At 39.9% G+C, this 19515-nt stretch overlaps 1 protein-coding gene across 1 annotated transcript in view; it reads right to left on the minus strand.

Annotated features, from left to right (window-relative positions):
- Positions 1–19515, minus strand: part of HUNK (hormonally up-regulated Neu-associated kinase) — a 74881-nt gene that overhangs the window by 23704 nt on the left and 31662 nt on the right. Inside the window, exons 3-5 of the mRNA XM_063127588.1 lie at positions 16741–16796; positions 10707–10842; positions 7844–7971 (exon numbers count right to left, since the gene is read on the minus strand). Coding sequence (XP_062983658.1) covers positions 7844–7971; positions 10707–10842; positions 16741–16796 — 320 coding nt within the window. The remainder of the gene's footprint in view (positions 1–7843; positions 7972–10706; positions 10843–16740; positions 16797–19515) is intronic.

Consider the following 19515-nt stretch of genomic DNA (forward strand, 5'->3'; position numbering starts at 1 on the left):
GATGGACCCTAAATGAACTATGGTCAGGTAAAGAAATCCACAGTATTGAACAAAGATCACTTCAGCAGTTAAGGCAGAAATAACATGACGTATCATTCATAATTTATATAGTACTTCTACAGCAAATTATATTTTTAGCCAGTTTCATCCTACAAAGGATCCAGTGAAGTAGATCACTATAACTATAATTTCTATATGTGAAAAGAAGATGAGAGTTAGTGGTTTGACTTAGCCAAGCTAATGAACATCATTAAAGGAAAGGTTTGGGTACTCACTTTCCAAGTCAATGTCCAATTATGCACAGTTATACACTAGCTATTTATACGTTTTAGAAGTTATTAAACACACTTTAATGCTGGCTGAGGCATACTGGAAGTTGTAGAACATTTTATTTCTAAATATGCTTAGAATTGTGTCCTTAAAGCTGTAAAAGCTAAGCCATACTTGCTTATAAATAAGTTGTATTGAAATGGCACTTATTCCTGAGTAATGGTGTCAATTCAATTCATGTCAAGGAGAACCCTATTTTTACATGAACTCGTCACACTGTCAGTAAATTACCAGCAAGCATCGTAATTTATTTCAGGTTTAAAAACATTAAATGTGTTTAATGTATAAACATGTATTTAATTAATGTATTTAATGTATAAACATGATAGCACTCTTCAAATACTTAAAAGGTTGTCACACAGAGGAGGGCCACAGAACTTTTCTTTTCCCTATAGCTTTTAAATGTTGAGTTTGTTCTGACTCTATACTGTTAGCCTCACCCTACCCGGTGCCTGTTTACACTTCCCTGTGCCTGTTTGCATTCTCTTTCCCTCCTTATTGTTACTACAACTTTATTAGATTGTAAGCCTATGCGGCAGGGTCTTGCTATTTACTGTGTAATCTGTACAGCACCATGTACATTGATGGTGCTATATAAATAAATAAATAAATAAATAAATAAATAATAATAATAATAATAATAATAATAATAAGATGATCTTCTCGATCATCCCAGAGTGCAGGACATGTAACAACAGGCTCAAGTTACAGGAAGCCAGACATCAGGAAAAATTTCCTGACTGTTAGAGCAGTATGACAATGGAACCAGTTACCTAGGGAGGTTGCGGGCTCTCCTACACTTGAGGCATTCAAGAGGCACCTGGACAACCAGCTGCCAGGTATGCTTTAGGGTGGATTCCTGCATTGAGCAGGGGGTTGGACTTGATGGCCTTATAGGCCACTTCCAACTCTACTATTCTATGATTCTATGCTAGATGAGGGGCATAAAACCTAATCTTAGAAGGGAAACCTCCCCCGCCCAAATATTCAGTATTTAAACTACAAAACAGCTGAGCAGCACAAAACCTGAGGCTGTGAACTCTAAATCCAGCGGGATAAATCCTGCTCTATGACTGTGCAATCCTAATCAATTATATGTGTGCTCCACAATAAATTAATGAGGCTTTGCACTCAGCATTATAACTCATGTCTACTTTGCATGTCACTTGTACCAGAACAGCCACCACATGCAACTGTGTGAGAAGCCCATCTGGTCCATTCACCGGTGACTGGAGGAAACATTTGAAACAAGTGCCAAAATAAATTTGGACGGATTCCACAGCAAGTGCTTGGAAAACGTGACCACAGCAATACTTCCCACCTTCTGCTATAAAGAACACCAATCTGACTAAAAGTGGCAGGTTTCATGTATTTCTGCGCCTCACGTGTAAAAGAGTGATTTGCAAGGAGGAGATGTGACAGCTTGAACAGTCTGTGGTTTTTGTTTTACCAAAAGAAAAGATGAATTGGTGTTTAAAAGGCTGTCATCTGCAGTTGCACTGACATCCAGTCCTCTTCACAACCATACAAGGATGTTCCCTTAGCATATCAGACAACGAGGTCAATGACTTTCCACATGAAGTCAGGAAAAGGAAGTATGTGCTCATGTTCCATAACAGATCAGGGGACAAGGAAGAGAAAAGGTTTCATCCAATAAATCAGAATTAGGGGCTATCTATGTGGCATGGCATTTATAAACATCCTGTAGGAATTGTAATACTGCTGAAATGGGCCTGGTTATTATCCAGTTTAAGCCAAGTATGATGTCAAAGAGAGATTTCCATACGGAGACCTACAAATAACTCGTTTTTGTACATTTGGGTTGTGTGTGCGTAGTGAGGCCTCTTTTGACTTAGTTCCATGTCTAAGGTTGCAATCCTATCATGCTTAGACAGAAAAAAAGTCCTACAATTTGTGGCATGCCCCAACCCGCCATGCATCACATGGCACGTGTGTGCGTATATCTGTAGCACTATCCTAGTCAAGTAAGAAACTATCTCATACGAATCAGACTTGAGAACATCCCATAAATCCCCATAGTATTTCTTAGCTTAGTTTCAGATGCTCAAGCTAACTTTCCTTTCTCTGCGCTGGGTCAGTTAAGGAAGTGACAGCTGGAAACACTTGCTCCTTGTTAAACATGCAACAGATGTTCAAACTACATCTTGAAGCCCCTTTGGCAAAACATGGAGCCACTGTTCAGGGTCTAGTAAGTGCCCAGCATTTATTTATTAAGTTATAAATGTTTTAAGATATAACCAAACCAATCCAGAACAGGTTCCTGTTGTGGTCTGCAAAATAACTAAAGGTCACTTCCTATATTACAGCTTTTACTCCTGTGAACAAAACTGTAAAGTGGGAAGAAAAATCCCATTGCTTTTGGCGTGCTCATATATCCTGCCTAGAATATGGAGTTTTCATGGAAGTGTAACTGCTGCCACAGGCAGCAGTGAATATAAATAGTAGTAAGGCAAAAGGTCCTGATTTGGGCTGGTTTCAAGTCTGAAAGCACCACAATAAAACATATCCCAATGCTAGAAATCATAAAAAGTGATACATGAACAGCAATTACACTTGTTCCACTCAGGGAAGTGATTGAGCAGGTAAAAGGCAATAAATTCAGAAATATCAACCAAAATTCCCACTAGGGCTGCCTGCCTAGCTTTCCAAACATAAGGATTACCAAGGCATGGCTTTACAGATTTCTTCCCTGCTTCTTGTTCTGACAGAAGCAGAGAAATGCTACTGCTAGGGGTTGGGATGATGTGGCAGTGAAGAATCCTACTCTAACCTTGGCCCTGCCCACATACACAATGTACTTGCAAGCACAAATTCAAAGAACGGATGCACACCCAACCCCTGAGAAACCTCCTGTGCACAGATGCTCTCAATGAGAGCCACTTCACTTACTCCAAGCATTTGTAAAACAACAAGATGAAAGGGACAACTGCCCACTCACTGGAGACCCCAAACCACAATGTTATGAAAATTGAACTGGCACCAGGAACTGGATTCAAAAGCACCATGGTTGCTACAACTCAATCAGCTTTGGAAAGGGATGCCCAGTTCATCCAAACCATGGACATTCAAATTCTTTCAGCCCAAGGGTCAAATTCCATTTTAGAGAGGTACTTGGAGGCCACGTTCCAGCAGTGGGCAGGGCTGAAGGCAGAAGGGGCAGAGCCAAAAATACCAACATATTTTAATTTAAAACTCATACTGCCAGTCACAAAGCCTTAGCCAATTCAACCATTTAGAAAATGGGCAAAAGCTGGAAAACCAAACAATTGGTGGTTGAGGATAAGGGGACCCCCTGAAGGCTGGATTTGCCTCCCCCCCCCCCACCAAAGCTGAGGTTCTGCATCCCTGATTTAAACCCTGTTCCATCCTACCCATTAAGCATCTCTCATTTCTTGCTGACACAAGCAACTTCGCTATATTTATCCTAATGTTAATCATGTAGGCAGGAGCTCCCGAATAAACAGATAATTCCATTCCAATTCCTCACCAGCCATATTCCTCTTTATAAAATGCTCCATCTTTAGAAAAGCCAGCACTTAATTTAATTCTCCATTGAGTTGGATTAATAAGTTATACACTCACACACTATTGAGATACCATTTTTCAGCGCTGATCACTGAGAAACAAGCAACTACCTCCCGACTACAATTCTGCATCATAAGCAATTTTGAACAGAGAAGAGGAAAGGCCTGAACATGCTTTATATATGAACAACACTTTTGGAGATATTCCACTAACCCTTACTTCATTTTCCTGTTGCAGATGGAATACATCTGAAGCTCAGCAGCCATAAAAAGAGAAACCATGAATTAGTCTGACGTTACAGCCAAGTTCCACAATTTTGGAATCCAGCCCATCTAAAATCAATAACAGAATGGCTATATTTCCTAAAAGGCTTTGTGGAAAGTCTTCTTTAAGAAGGACGTCTGAGGCTCAACCCAATGAGACCTACTTCTAAGTAGACATGCATAGCACTGTGTTGTATATAACCTACTGAATATTTTGTTACTCATTTCTTTTGACATATTATTGTTTCCAGATTCCATGTCTTCTGGAAATTGTTTCCCTTTGGATGCAATATTATCCATTGGCAATAGGACAACTTTCTAAAGGTAATTAGTTATCTGAAATTATGTGACATAATGCATTCTGAACATTTCCTTGACCAAACATGTCTTCTGAAAGAGAAAAAAAAATCAAATACAATTGTCAGGGGCAGGACCTACACTACTGCTTCATAACGGTTTATAACAGTTTTGACAACTGTAGGGGCCCAGGACACGTTCCATATACCATTTTCAAACTGCTTTCAAAGTGTTATACCCTGCTTGGTGTAGAACTGGCCTGGGGCTCCTGGGTTGGGAGCTAACCTGGTATGTTATTATAGACCACATGGAGAAAGGCTGTAGCTCAGTGGTAGAGCGCATGCTTTGCATGCAAAAGGTCCCAGGTTCAATCCCCAGCTGGGGAAATCTCCTACCCAAAACCAAGGAGAGCCACTGCTAGCCAGTGTAGATAACACTCAACTAGATGGCAGCTTCCAATTCATTCAGGCCTCAAGAGTCTTATTTAGGTGCAGAAGGGAATAGGTTGTTCAGGGACTGGTTTCTTGGCGACATCCAGTTGGCCATTGTGGGAGACAGGATTTTGGACTAGATTCCGGAACCGCTTCCAGCAAAAGGCTGAATTGAATTCACTATCGGAGAAGCTCTAGTGGTGTGAATGGACAAAAGGGGTGGGGCCCAAAATAGCAGCATAATGCAGCTTAAAGCTCTTACTGCCAATAACTAAGTCTTAGGAGACACATTTCAACCTTTTAGAATGGGGCCTGTGGTTTCCCACCCCTGGACTAGATGTATCTTTGGTCCATCTTCTTCCATTTGTATGCATGGTCATCAGGAAAATGAATTCTGCTTGCTGCACTTAAAGTCCCAGTTTCTGTATATGTCATTGACCTCAAAAACCCAAAAATGGAGACTGTACCTTCCAGATTGGATTTGGGTGCAGTCTGTACCTGACACATAAAGGAAGCAAATTAACTGCAAGATGGGGGCATATAAAGTCAGCCCTAGGTATCACATTAGTTCCCTTTCTGATTTCTGTCTAGTTCTTTGTAATTTCTTAGTGTAGCCTCTGTTGTGGGTTGTATGTATCCTTGCTTTTACTTTGATCTCTGCACATCTCCTTGGAAAAAACAAAGTTTCTGGTGGGGGTGGGGGGGAGGCTGTAAAAAAAAGGCTTGTGCTCCTCCTCTCCCATTCCCAATAGCACTTTCTTCCTTGGAGTATGAGTGCATAAGCACATGTATTCTTTGGTGCAGCCTACCAGTCAATTTAAATTTAGGAATGTGCTATTGTCCTCTGAGAATCAATCAAACAAATAAATAAAAGGTTTTCAACCCTGATCTAACAACTTGTCTAGTACAGCAATTTCTGAAGTATTTCTGGTGCAGTAAGGCCAACAAGATAAGAAGAAATATCATATTAAATTACTGTTAGAAGAGTCACTGAATGTGCAATCACTGAATGTGTTGCTTTAAATCAAGTCTTAATGCATAATGTTATACAACATGGCATAAAGGCTAGCATCTTTATGTTTGCACCATTAATTTCCCATCTTTAGAAAATGCAGAAGGGACATTGCCAGCACTATTTGAATTCCTGCAATAATATTTGCAACTCATAAACCTGTCATCACACTGTGCTTAATTCTTTACATTATATGTGTATTTGTGTAGATCTTCTAATATTAATAAACCACTCCTGACACCAATTATATTGGTAACACAGACACACACACAAAACCCATACCACACAACCAAAACCCTAAGCAAAAGTGAAAGTTTCCATTTAATTCATTGGGCCACTGGAAACAACCCATGCATGTAAACATTTGAAGAATGAGCTAGTCGAATTATCAAAGTTTCAATAGTTCCCACAAAGAAACAAAGCAAACAGATTCAAGTTAGTTTTAAACTACTACAGTCAAAGTATACAATAAATGACCCATTAAGGAACAGGTTCATAACACAAGGGCTCCAAAATGTTAATCCACACTTGCCACACTGAACAAGATGCCTCAAACAAATCTTATGGTACATTTCAGATGCATTCTCACTGTAATCTCTCCTAATCTCTGACCGAAACTAAACATGGAATTGAAGGGATGGGCTTTGACGACACACTGTTATTACAACATACAAAAAGTTGGCTTCTCTAAAGCCAAGAAGAGTTATGCCATTGATTTGAGTAGGATCTGGCCCAAAGTGTCAGTGTATTATACAGCAGGTAGGGAAGGATTCCATCCGCATGCCAGTGCTATTGATGTTGGGCTAGCATAAAACCAACACCTGTGCAACGTAAGTAGCTCTTAATAATGCAATGGGAAATTTGGTGGCATGGAGGCAAAAAAGCAGCTATTTTTCTTTTTAAAAAGGCACCCGGGGAGCATGCACCTTGTTTTCAACCAAAATTGTGCTCATAGGAGTATGATTTTGCTTGAAAACAAATAGCAAGGCTCTCTGTGTGACTTGTTTTAAAGAAAAATAGCCCCATTTTACCACTATTGTCATGCCACCAAATTTCCTGTTTGCTACCAAACACTACTGACATTACAGAAGCTTTAGTTTAAACTAGCACAACACCAATAATGCTAGCACACAGACAACGCTGGATCCTGCCCCATCCATTATGCTTTTGCATGTAACTGAAGTGCTCACCTGAAGCTTGAATATAAATGGCAGCGGCCAGGAAATCTCCAAAACAAAAATACCAAGCAACCTAATTGTATCCAATATAAGCTGAGTTGCTGAATCTCATATAAAATTCTAGTGAATGGATCTTTCCCAAGAAAAAGTGCCTCATGGAAATACTGCTGAACAAGAAGCAACCGCAACAAGTTCCAAAAGAGAGCTTCTGTTTAAGTCTCCCAAGCCAAAAAGATAAGAGACCAATGTTTCAGAAGGTGCAATTGGAAATTTAGTAATCCAGAGCAGCAATTTGATTTATTACCTCTACAATTGTGCGAAAACTAAGGGAAGGACGTTTTCTCAGGGCTCAGTCAAGCACACATAGGGTGACCGTATGAAAAGGAGGACAGGGCTCCTGTATCTTAACAGTTGTATTGAAAAGGGAATTTCAGCAGGTGTCATTTGTATATATGGAGAACCTGGTGAAATTACCTCTTCATCACAACAGTTAAAGCTGCAGGTGCCCTGCCCTCTTTTAAATCTGGTCACTCTAGTATAGCTAGTATAGTAAATGGATACTGTTGTTTTTATACTGTTTTTATTTTTCTGATGGTTTTTAAATTTTGTATACTTTTTAATGTTTACTGTTTTAACTCTTGTGAACCGCCCAGAGAGCTTCAGCTGTGGGGCGGTATATAAATGTAATAAATAAATAAATAAATAAATAAACAAACAAACAAACATTAATTCTGAGGTCTGTAGGGACTCAAAATTGAGCAGTACTTCAGTAATTGCATTATTTACCTGTGGAGAGCTGAGTAGGGAAAGGATTCATTTCTTTGTCTACCATTTTCTGGTACAAAGCTCTCAGACTGAATGGCTCTACAGTAAATGGCAGTGTCCCAGTCAGCATTGCATACATATTCACACCACTGTAAAAGAAGGGTGGAGAGGAAAACAGTTAAGACACATAAGCAGTTCTATTAAAAATGAAGCAAGGCATGCAAAGAACATGTTAGGTTTCCTACTTAATGAATATCACTTGTGAAATGAGCTTGTGAAATGAGCTTGTGAACTTATGAAGCTACCCTTGGTTCATCTAGTAGGGGCAGTGTTTTTGATAACTGTTCCATTATAGTCTATATGGGAATTAACAAAAATGCTTACATTTCCGTCATTTTTAAAGATAGATGAAACTTGGTGCTATGATAGATCTTAAGCAGGGCTTTACCATGCCAAGACTGAAGCAGATCTGTTCATCCCTTGTTTAGGATTTTTTTTTAACGTTTGACAGCTCAGCCGCTTCATTATAGCCTATGGAGATGAACAAAAATGCTTACAGCTCTGCCATTTTTAAAGATAAAGAGATGAAACTTGGCACCATGATAGCTCTTACGTAGGGCTTTAGCCCTGCCAAGTTTGAATCAAATCTATTCATCCCTTGATTTTTAGGATTTTTTTTTAAGTTTGAGGTTTTAAAATTATTATTTTTTAAAAAAAATTGTCATTTTTAAAGATAGATGAAACTTGGCACTATGATTGTTCTGATGTAGGGCTTTAGCCATGCCAAGTCTAAATCAGATCTGTGCATCCCTTGATTGTTTGGATTTATTTATTTATTTTAAAAAATCCCCTCAAAACATACCTTCCCCCAACACAGCGACACCCACCCTTCTCTCTGATTTGGTGTTAATTCACCCCGCGCATTTATGGAGGGAGCTTTTCTCCTTTACTTTGCTGATGCACAGCAGCTGTGAATATTCAGCTTATAAAAATAGAGATCTGCTGCATTCCATTTGCTCTAATGGGGTGAAATGGGTGTGCGCGCGCAATTGCAAGCCTCTGACCCCACATCCACTCTCTCACATACACACAGTGTTATGGGGGTTGCTTTCCCGTGGTGTAATTGCATGCTGCAAACACTCTGTGCCAATGGTGGCAGGCACCCGGGAACTGCAAGCTTATGATGGTTTCTCTGGACAGGGAGATGAGGTGGACTAGTGGCTGGTGGCAGATCTGGTGAGGACTGGGCAGGTAGCAGCTTGGCAACTGTGCTCGTGACAGCCGTACTGCCTGTACAACTCTGCTGGGAAGTATGTAAGAATTAAATAGTATGGGTGAGACCAATTAGCACCTTGCTTTCTCAGTGCCATGGAGCACTTATGCGAAGAAAGACTTAGAAATTATCACGCCAGCTGATGGGAGGGGGCAACTGCATTTTCCCCACAATGACTTTTGGTAGTTTGAAGGCTGGGAAAATGTGATACCTTCTTGGAAGGAAGATTTCTGGTTTCCCATGATATTCCATTACAACAACAACAAATTGTCATCTGGATAAGTCCTCAGAGAGTCTGCTTAACTTTAGATTCTCAAAACAGGATAACATTCAAAGCATGAAGAGTCACATGTGATTATGCCAGAATTAATTCTGATTTGAACACTTACGAGTGTTTCTTTTTCTTAAAACAGATATAAAATAATTCTCTGAAAATTATATCTCATCTTGCTGGCAAACACCACAAGCCATGTATATAACACAGAAGCCAAGACTGGCTTCAAATGCTACAAAATGTAAGGAAACAAAAAAGCACAAGAGACCAGAAGGGCTGGTTCACAATGTTGTTGCAGTTACTTGGAAACAGGATAATTTGCATGCGCAGGGACCACATATAGGGCTGGCTCACATGCTGCTTCCAGGCACCAAGCAGGTGCAAACCCCCAAGTGTATTATAAGATACTAGATCCTATAATACAGCATTCCCTTTAGATGAACATGCTGAGTCAAACTGTAATTTTCCTTTAATTCATTGGTGCAGGGAGTCATTGCTTGAGAAGGTTAGAGGGCAATTGCAAGGAATGGTGACATTCTCTTTGTCTGAATTCATATAACAGTTAGAGCTCCTTAGCTCTGCACCTCTAGCTTGCTCTGGATGGGTGACCCTATGTGGGAGCGACCAATTAAGGACCAGTATGACTTTGGATTTTCTCACAGCACAGATACTGCAAAATGGGCTGCAATATAAAAAAGGGTTTCAAAACTAGCTGCTTGCAAACCCTCCCCCAGCCTCCTATTAAACCCAGAAGAATAAAACTCATATCTGCTCCAACTGCGCTGAGATCAATGGTATTAATTCAAATTTTCCGACAGGGCAGTCTGAATTTTTCTTAAAATCCATGTTCATTTTCTTACGGTACATTGGATTCTTATGATTTCCATTGCATAGACACTGAAAACCTCAGATCATTTCCAATAAAAGCAAAATATTTCTCCAAATTTCTTCAGCTAATGCTTCTTTGCTTTCATCATAGTACTTTGAAAAGAGCCCTGGGAAACTTTTGCCCTCTGGTTCACAGATGGTTGGAGACTGCAGTTTGGGAATCCTGACAACCAAAGTCAACTATACACATTAGAGTGCAGTAACTTTGGAGAATGGGCTGTATCATCATTCTAAGTTCAGGAGGCTTTTAGCACCTGGTGAGCTGATGGCTATGCTAACAATCATCAGCACTTGTAAGCCATTTTCTAACGTGGAATATTCTACTTTACTAGCATCGCCAATCAGAACTTCGTGCTACTGCTTACATAAAGGGAAAACAAGAAAGGGCAATACCACCCCCACCCCCACCCCACAACAAACACATAGCTTTTTCAATTACAGTAACTCACATGGACCAGACGTCTATTTTGGGACCATATTTTTTCCTTGCAAGAAGCTCAGGTGCTGCGTAGGCTGGACTACCACATTGTGTGCTAAAAGGATCAGAGTAGCCCAAGATACTTGCACAGTTGCTCAAGCCAAAGTCTGTGAAAAAGAAAATAAACAGACCTTTAAACACTGCCCTGGAGGAACAATAACCTCTAAATATCCGTGCTTTGATGCCATCAGCATGATTTGATTTGTCCACTTAAAGGTTCTGTTTTCAGTTAAAGTTGTTGTTGTTGTTGTTTTTATTTGATTCTTGCTTCTTAAAAGGTATAATGACACATGTAGATGTGGACAAAATATAAATAAGATAGGAAATTGAAATAACACACAAGAAAGATTACAGCATGAGCTCAAGTGCCTATGTCAGGAGTAAGCAACCTGGTACCCTCCACATGTTTTTGTATTACAACTCCCATCAGCCGCAGCCAACATGGCCAATTGGAAGGGATTATGGGATTTGTAGTCCAAAACATTTTTATCCCTGGTTAGTGGAACTATTTGAGACATTATATTCTTACGGTACAATTCTGCCCTCCTTGCTCACTATGAAATACAGGCGGAGCAGACTGGGAGCCCCATCGAGAGCATCTGGATTAAAATAAATGGGGCAAGGAATAAAAAGAACATGATAATTGGAGTCTACTACCGACCACCCAATCAAGGAGAAGACGTGGATGAAACTTTTGAGAAACAAATTGCCAGTGTTTCAAGGAAGTGTGATGGGGGACTTCAATTACCCTGATATCTGTTGGGAGACCAATACTGCCAAAAGTGGCCCTTCCAAGAAATTCCTGACATGTGTGGGTGATAACTTTCTCCTACAGAAAGTTGTGGAAGGAACTAGAGGATTGGCAATCCTTGACTTGATATTGACCAATAGGGATGACTTAGTGGATAAAGTGGCAGTTACAGGAACTCTGGGGGAAAGTGACCACGTCATACTTGAATTCTTGATTATGAAGGAGACAAAAGTTGAGTGTAGCCATACATGTACTCTGGATTTTAGCAAAGCTGATTTTAATAAACTCAGAACTATGATAAGTAAGGTCCCGTGGCAAATGAGCCTAATGAGAAAAGGAGTGCAGGATGGGTGGGAGTATTTAAAAAAGGAAATTTTAAAGGCACAGTTATAAACAATTCCAACAAGGAGAAAAGATAGAAGACAACAGAGGAAACCAATGTGGCTCCACAAAAAGCTTAGAGATGACCTGAAAACAAAAAGGGATACATACAGGAAGTGGAAGGAAGGCCAGGCTACAAAAGAAGAGTACAGACAAGTGGCGCAGAAGTGCCGAAATGGCGTCAGGAAGGCTAAAGCTCAGAATGAGCTGAGATTAGCGAGGGATGCTAAAAGCAATAAAAAGGCTTTCTTCAGATATGTGAGTAGTAAAAGACAGTGGAAAGAAATGGTGGTTCAACTGCTTAATGAGGATGCCAAATTTATAACAGATGACAAAGAAAAGGCTGAAGTGCTCAATTCCTACTTTGCCTCAGTCTTCTCCCAAAAGCGGGTCTATGACCCCCCTGGAAAAAGTGAAGCAGAAGTTGAGGGGGCAGGATTACAGTTTAAGATTGATAAACAAATGGTCAAAGAACACCTAATTTCCTTGAATGAGTTCAAATCTCCAGGGCCCGATGAAGTGCATCCAAGAGTAATGAAGGAGCTAGTGCAAGAACTCTCAGAACCTTTGTCTATTATCTTTGCAAAATCATGGAAGACGAGTGAGGTGCCGGACGACTGGAGGAGGGCTAACGTTGTCCCTATCTTCAAAAAGGGCAAAAAGGAGGAACCTGGGAACTACAGACCAGTCAGTCTGACATCCATCCCTGGGAAAATTCTGGAGCAGATTATAAAGAAGTCAATCTGTAAACACCTTGAAATCAATGCGGTGATCACTAGAAGCCAACATGGATTTGTCAAGAACAAGTCCTGTCAGACAAATTTGATCTCATTTTTTAAAAAGGTAACCTCCCTTGTGGACCGTGGGAACGCTGTGGATGTCATATATCTTGACTTCAGCAAAGCTTTTGACAAAGTACCACATGACATTCTGATTAACAAACTAGCTAAAAGTGGGCTAGATGGAACAACTATTAGGTGGATTCACAGTTGGCTACAGAATCGGACTCAAAGAGTACTTATCAATGGAACCTTCTCAAACTGGGGAGAGGCAACGAGTGGGGTACCGCAGGGCTCAGTCCTGGGCCCAGTGCTCTTCAACATTTTTATTAATGATTTGGACAAGGAGGTGCAGGGAACGCTGATTAAATTTGCAGACGACACAAAATTGGGTGGGATAGCTAATACCCTGGGAGACAGAAACAAACTTCAAAGTGATCTTGATAGGCTGGAGTGCTGGGCTGAAAACAACAGGATGAAATTTAATAGGGATAAATGCCAAGTTCTACATTTAGGAAATAGAAACCAAAGGCACAGTTATAAGATGGGGGATACTTGGCTCAGCAATACTACAAACGAGAAGGATCTTGGAATTGTTGTAGATCGCAAGCTGAATATGAGCCAACAGTGCGATATGGCTGCAAGAAAGGCAAATGCTATTTTGGGCTGCATTAATAGAAGTATAGCTTCCAAATCACGTGAGGTACTGGTTCCTCTCTATTCGGCCCTGGTTAGGCCTCATCTAGAGTATTGTGTCCAGTTCTGGGCTCCACAATTCAAGAAGGACGCAGACAAGCTGGAGCGTATTCAGAGGAGGGCAACCAGGATGAGCAGGGGTCTGGAAACAAAGCCCTATGAAGAGAGACTGAAAGAACTGGGCATGTTTAGCCTGGAGAAGAGAAGATTGAGGGGAGACATGATGGCATTCTTCAAATACTTAAAAGGTTGTCACACAGAGGAGGGCCAGGATCTCTTCTCGATCCTCCCAGAGTGCAGGACACGGAATAATGGGCTCAAGTTAAAGGAAGCCAGATTCCGGCTGGACATCAGGAAAAACTTCCTGACTGTTAGAGCAGTGCGACGGTGGAATCAGTTACCTAAGGAGGTTGTGGGCTCTCCCACACTAGAGGCATTCAAGAGGCAGCTGGACAAGCATCTGTCAGGGATGCTTTAGGGTGGATTCCTGCATTGAGCAGGGGGTTGGACTCGATGGCCTTGTAGGCCCCTTCCAACTCTGCTATTCTATGATTCTATGATTCTCTTTATATAAGTAAAGCAAGTGCAAAACATTCTGGAGCTTTTTTCCCCAATATCCTAGTTTACCTGTGTATATATTATTTTGGCAGTGTCTGTATATAGATGTCAAGTTTATATACTGTTGAGTAATCAAATACTCAACAAGGAAGCTATTGATATTCCATCAGGTGTTGTTGGTCCAACTTTACAAACCATCTGGTCTCACTAAGCCATTAAATTGAGTTGTTGGGTGATTACTGATGAATGATATATACTAATTTTTAGTATGCTCTTGACTCTTATCTTTTACATGCAAAGTTATGTATATCAAATAAAAAGTAAAGAATTAAAGGTTCATTCTTTCTTTTTTAATAATAATAATAATAATAATAATAATAATAATAATAATAATAGCATTTTCAGATGGGGTGAGGGACTGCATTTCCCTATCATCACTGGGCTTCCTGCTTATCTCCCACAATAGGGACAAGCAGCTTCCTCTTTGTTCATACAGGGAAGAAAGAGGAAGGAAGTAGCGAACATGTGGCTATTCAGTGGGCGTTTTCAAAGCACAGCTTCTCCTGCACACACCAGGAAATGGTACCAATTATCATCAGAGCCAAGAAGAAATGGATTTTCGGGGGGCCCTTTTTGTAGTGCGAAAAACAACAGACGAAGCGAGAGACACGCAGGAGGATCACTGCGTCAGCAAAATGACCCATGAAGATCCGTGAGTGGCCAGTTGTGAGCGTGCGATAAAATGCTCATCTGAAGAAGCTCTAAATCCCTTCAGTAGTTTACGGTTTACACCCTTTAAACATCTAGAAGCCATCTCATGCAAAGCTCTGTCTCCTACAATGATTTTTCTCATTCAGTGATTTTTTTTTCTGGACTAATTTTAGGCAACAATCTTCACCACCCCTGAGGTGATGAAGCCTTTCTCTTTAAGTAACAGTTATCTGACAGCATCCACACTCACTACTTCTAAAAATGTGTAGGCATAGAATTAAATACAGAAGCAGATGTTCTTGTAAGGGGAGCATTTTCCTTTCAATGCCCACAAGTAGCATTAATGGGAGTTATAAACAGATAGTGAAAGAAGATGACTAATCTATGGTGTCTGCAGAATGTGGACAAATAGTGTACTGAATGCCGTTGACTGGCAGCTATACAATCAAGGGGCCATTGACAAATTATTAAAAAGTCTTCTTGGCAAACCTGTCATTCTAATTTTGCAGATTAGTATGTTGACTGTAAAGCTAGAGGGTTTTGCCTCATGCTGTGTGACTAAGAACCCCATCTGACTGCAACGCAGGGAGAAGCTTTTGAAAATGTAAGTCCTCAAACCTACATACAATAAAAAGCTAATGGTAGAGCTTGGTTCTTCTTCACTTTAAAGGACTGATTGCTTTTATGCTATGTTTTAATTATGATTTTGTTTTTAAACAGGATTTTATTATTATTAGATTCTATTTTGGCAGGAAGGCGGGATAATAAATTAATATATTAAATAGCTTTGGATAATTTCACAATAAACTTTTCTGATTTACTTATTTTCTGAGTCTTTGTGATGACTCAGAAAATTTAGGGAATAGAAACCAAATGCACAGTTACAAGATGGGGGACACTTGGCTCAGCAATACTACAAACGAGAAGGATCTTGGAATTGTTGTAGATCACAAGCTGAATATGAGCCAACAGTGCGATATGGCTGCAAGAAAGGCAAATGCTATTTTGGGCTGCATTAATAGAAGTATAGCTTTCAAATCACGTGAGGTACTGGTTCCTCTCTATTCGGCCCTGGTTAGGCCTCATCCAGAGTATTGTGTCCAGTTCTGGGCTCCACAATTCAAGAAGGACGCAGACAAGCTGGAGCGTGTTCAGAAGAGGGCAACCAGGATGATCAGAGGTCTAGAAACAAAGCCCTATGAAGAGAGACTGAAAGAACTGGGCATGTTTAGCCTGGAGAAGAGAAGATTGAGGGGAGACATGATAGCACTCTTCAAATACTTAAAAGGTTGTCACACAGAGGAGGGCCAGGATCTCTTCTCGATCCTCCCAGAGTGCAGGACACGGAATAACGGGCTCAAGTTAAAGGAAGCCAGATTCCGGCTGGACATCAGGAAAAACTTCCTGACTGTTAGAGCAGTGCGACGGTGGAATCAGCTACCTAGGGAGGTTGTGGGCTCTCCCACACTAGAGGCATTCAAGAGGCAGCTGGACAAGCATCTGTCAGGGATGCTTTAGGGTGAATTCCTGCATTGAGCAGGGGGTTGGACTCGATGGCCTTGTAGGCCCCTTCCAACTCTGCTATTCTATGATTCTATGATGTCACACTGGCTTGACTTATGCATGTTCAAATATCAGCATTTTTCCATTCCTGAAAGCACCATGCTTCCAGGAGGAAAGCTGAGGGGCTGCATTTTTTATGCAAAAGTGGTGACTGAGAATGCACATTTTTAAGACTGGTTCCCACATACAGAAAAACGGGAGCTTTTTCAAATTAAAGTCATGTTTCTGCAGACTATCATTCAAATTAAAAATGACTATTTCCCATATTACATACTGCATTAATCTCTCAAGTATTTTTTTTTAAAAAAATCACTGGTATTACTTGTGAAAAATGGCTTTTATTACTCCAATTTTACGAGGAAACATGGCTTACTGAAATCAAGTTCTCTTACCTCTAAGTAACACATTCAGTCTTGGTGTTACTTATCATTGTTCATTGGACTATTTTCCATCCACTTAGAAGATCATAGAATCTCCACCACTTTTACCAAAGCACCATTGTATAGTGACACTTTATATCATTCACAGAAATATCAGTCATTACAATTGCTACAAGAGTTTCATACCAATAAGCTTGATATTGTTGTCTTCATCAAGCAAGAGATTTTCTATCTTCAAATCTCTGAAATACACAAAACATGTTTAATGAGAATTCAAATATTTTGATTTTTTGAAGTTTCATTAACCACTGTCATTTCCTACTTGTACCCGATTGTTGGTATGACCTTCGTTTTCTTATATAAAATATGGCTCAAATAAGCAATACCCTTGGTAATGTTCTCATAAAAAATAAATAGGTCAGGAAACAGAGTGCTAATCTATTATTCTGGAGTTCTTGCAACCCAAGTGGTTTTCCAATAGAAGACCTGGAGAAATTTTCCTGCACAAGCCCCAATGAGATTCAAGGGAACTGTGTAAGACAATGGAGGCTCCGAGTTTCAGTCAGAATCAGTCAAAACACCTTTAGAGTTCTGACTGAAACCCAAAGCATATTCACCGCCCCACTGACATCAGAGACACCTGCTTCCACTGATGTAAGAGCACTATGGCTGTACACTGTCTGCAGCAGTGGTGTTCATTCTGCACAGTGGTTTTTTTTTAAAAAAACTGGCTTATCCTTTTTTTTTTTTAATATAATTTATTATTTAACAACAACACATAATAAATCATATACAAACATAACATTCCTCTTATTTCTTAGCTATACATTCTACTTCTTAACTAATTCACATTAATACGTGCCCCCCACCCTCGGGATCTTATTCTAGTTTCCAAAATTGCATTGAATCTTCTGGCGGTGTTCCTCTCCCTTTTAACAATACATGTTCTAGGAACAATTTCTATATCTCTTCAAAATCATTGTTTTTTTTATTATTCCCCTTCTAAATCTGATATTTCATGTTAATTTATCATTTATAGCAATATCCCATATTTCTTTATACCAATCTTCTATATCATAATCTCCTTGAACCTTCCAATTTCTGGATATCATTAACCTTGCAGCTGTTAACAGGTTTGTTATTAATTCTTTTTCCATCTGATTACATTTAAGATTTCCATACATTGATAGTAATGTTACACTTGGTGTTTCTTCTAAATCCATTCCAGTTATTTCATTTATTTCTCTATACACCATTTTCCATAATTTTTGTACATGTTCACAATTCCACCACATATGTATATACGTTCCTTTCTCCTGACATCCTCTCCAACAAAGTATCGAGTTCTCTTTATTTATTAAGTTTAATTTTATTGGAGTTAAATACCACCATTCTGCACAGTAGTATTGGTTTTGAAATGTTCTAATAAGCCAGTCCCCACTAAACACATGCACACACACAAAAAAGTTTATCTAATTAACCCCATTATTTATCCATACAAAACAGTTTCAATGCTTATGGATATTCGTAATTGTGTTTTTAACCTGTTGGATGATTTTTGTGGTTTTAATTTTTGTGAACCTCCCAGAGAGCGTCGGCTATTGGGCGGTATAAAAATGTAATAAATAAATAAATAAATAAATAAATAAATAAAAATAAATATTTTAAACATAGCTCAATTATAAATCCAAATAATGTTTAGTGGGTCTAATCTTTGGCTTGAAAACAACATGCAGTTGTAATGAGGCTGAAATCCATATGAGGCCATAATGTAAGTGAAAGAGAGGGCAGCATGGCTCATTGACTTCAAAGCAAAGTTTGGGATATTTGTAACCATGTGAAGTTAAAGTGGATTCCTATGGAAGAAAAGACATTTTTGTATTTCAAAGGGAAGTAATTCTCAGCATGGCAGATTTCTGACATAAATATTGCACCAGCAGTCAGACTACATGTACTTAAAATTAGTAGGATGAATGCTTCAAGAGGTCAAGCAATGAATACCAAGGAACTAAATCTAGGTAACCCAAATAACTGAGCTAGGGGCTGCTACCAGAACCATTCCAATGTTTTTGGTTATTGTTTTGTTATCAATTTCATAGCCCCTGTAATGTTCAAACGCTTTACAGTCATGATATCCATCTTCCTTACGACAGCCCACCTGAGGATCTGTTAATGCTGGAGCACTGTTGTCTGGGTCAGAACGAGAGGCAAATGAACAAGCAGGTTGCGATGGTGAAGAGGAGGTACATCTCCAGGGAACTCTTGTCAGTGGAGGGGAGGGGAGGGAAGCATTTTCATTGTTAAAAACTTGGGCATTAAATGAAAAGACACATTTAATGTCCTGGTTCACACTATTAAAAAAAAGCCATGGGTTATTAACCATGGGTTGTTTGTGAATGGTCAGGAGAGAGCATGTTGTCTCCCACCCACTTGCCTGCATCTGCTTTGCTCTGTGACATCCAAACCCGGAACACTTGGGTTGTTGAGGGAGAAACAACCAGAGTTTTAATCTAAGAACAAACTATGGGTTAAACACTGTAGTTTCTCCCTCAACAACTCAGAGTTCCAGGTTCAGACAGGATATTCCTAGGTTGTTTAACAAAGCAGAAGCGGGTAAGCAGGCAGGAGACAGCATGCTCACTAATCACTGTGTGCTGGAAAGCAAACTATGCTTAACAAACCACGGGTTGTTTAATCTTGCAAACTGGATCAATGTCACATATCTAGTTTGGCCCTGTATTTCCTCTCCAAAAGTTTTCCCAACTGCAGTTCTACTCTGCCATTCCACATAAGAAGCAGGAATGAAGGGAAAAGGTTGCCGTTAGGAAAACCATGGAGGAGACAACCCCAGATCCTAGGAACATCTTGAACAGAGAAAAAGAGATGCTATTTTGGAAAACATTTGTGGAGAGGGTGCAACAACACCAAAAGATTGTGTTAATGCTGCCCCCTCAAGTGTCT

This window comes from Elgaria multicarinata, chromosome 5, assembly GCF_023053635.1.
Source record: "Elgaria multicarinata webbii isolate HBS135686 ecotype San Diego chromosome 5, rElgMul1.1.pri, whole genome shotgun sequence".
Lineage (NCBI taxonomy): Eukaryota > Metazoa > Chordata > Lepidosauria > Squamata > Anguidae > Elgaria > Elgaria multicarinata.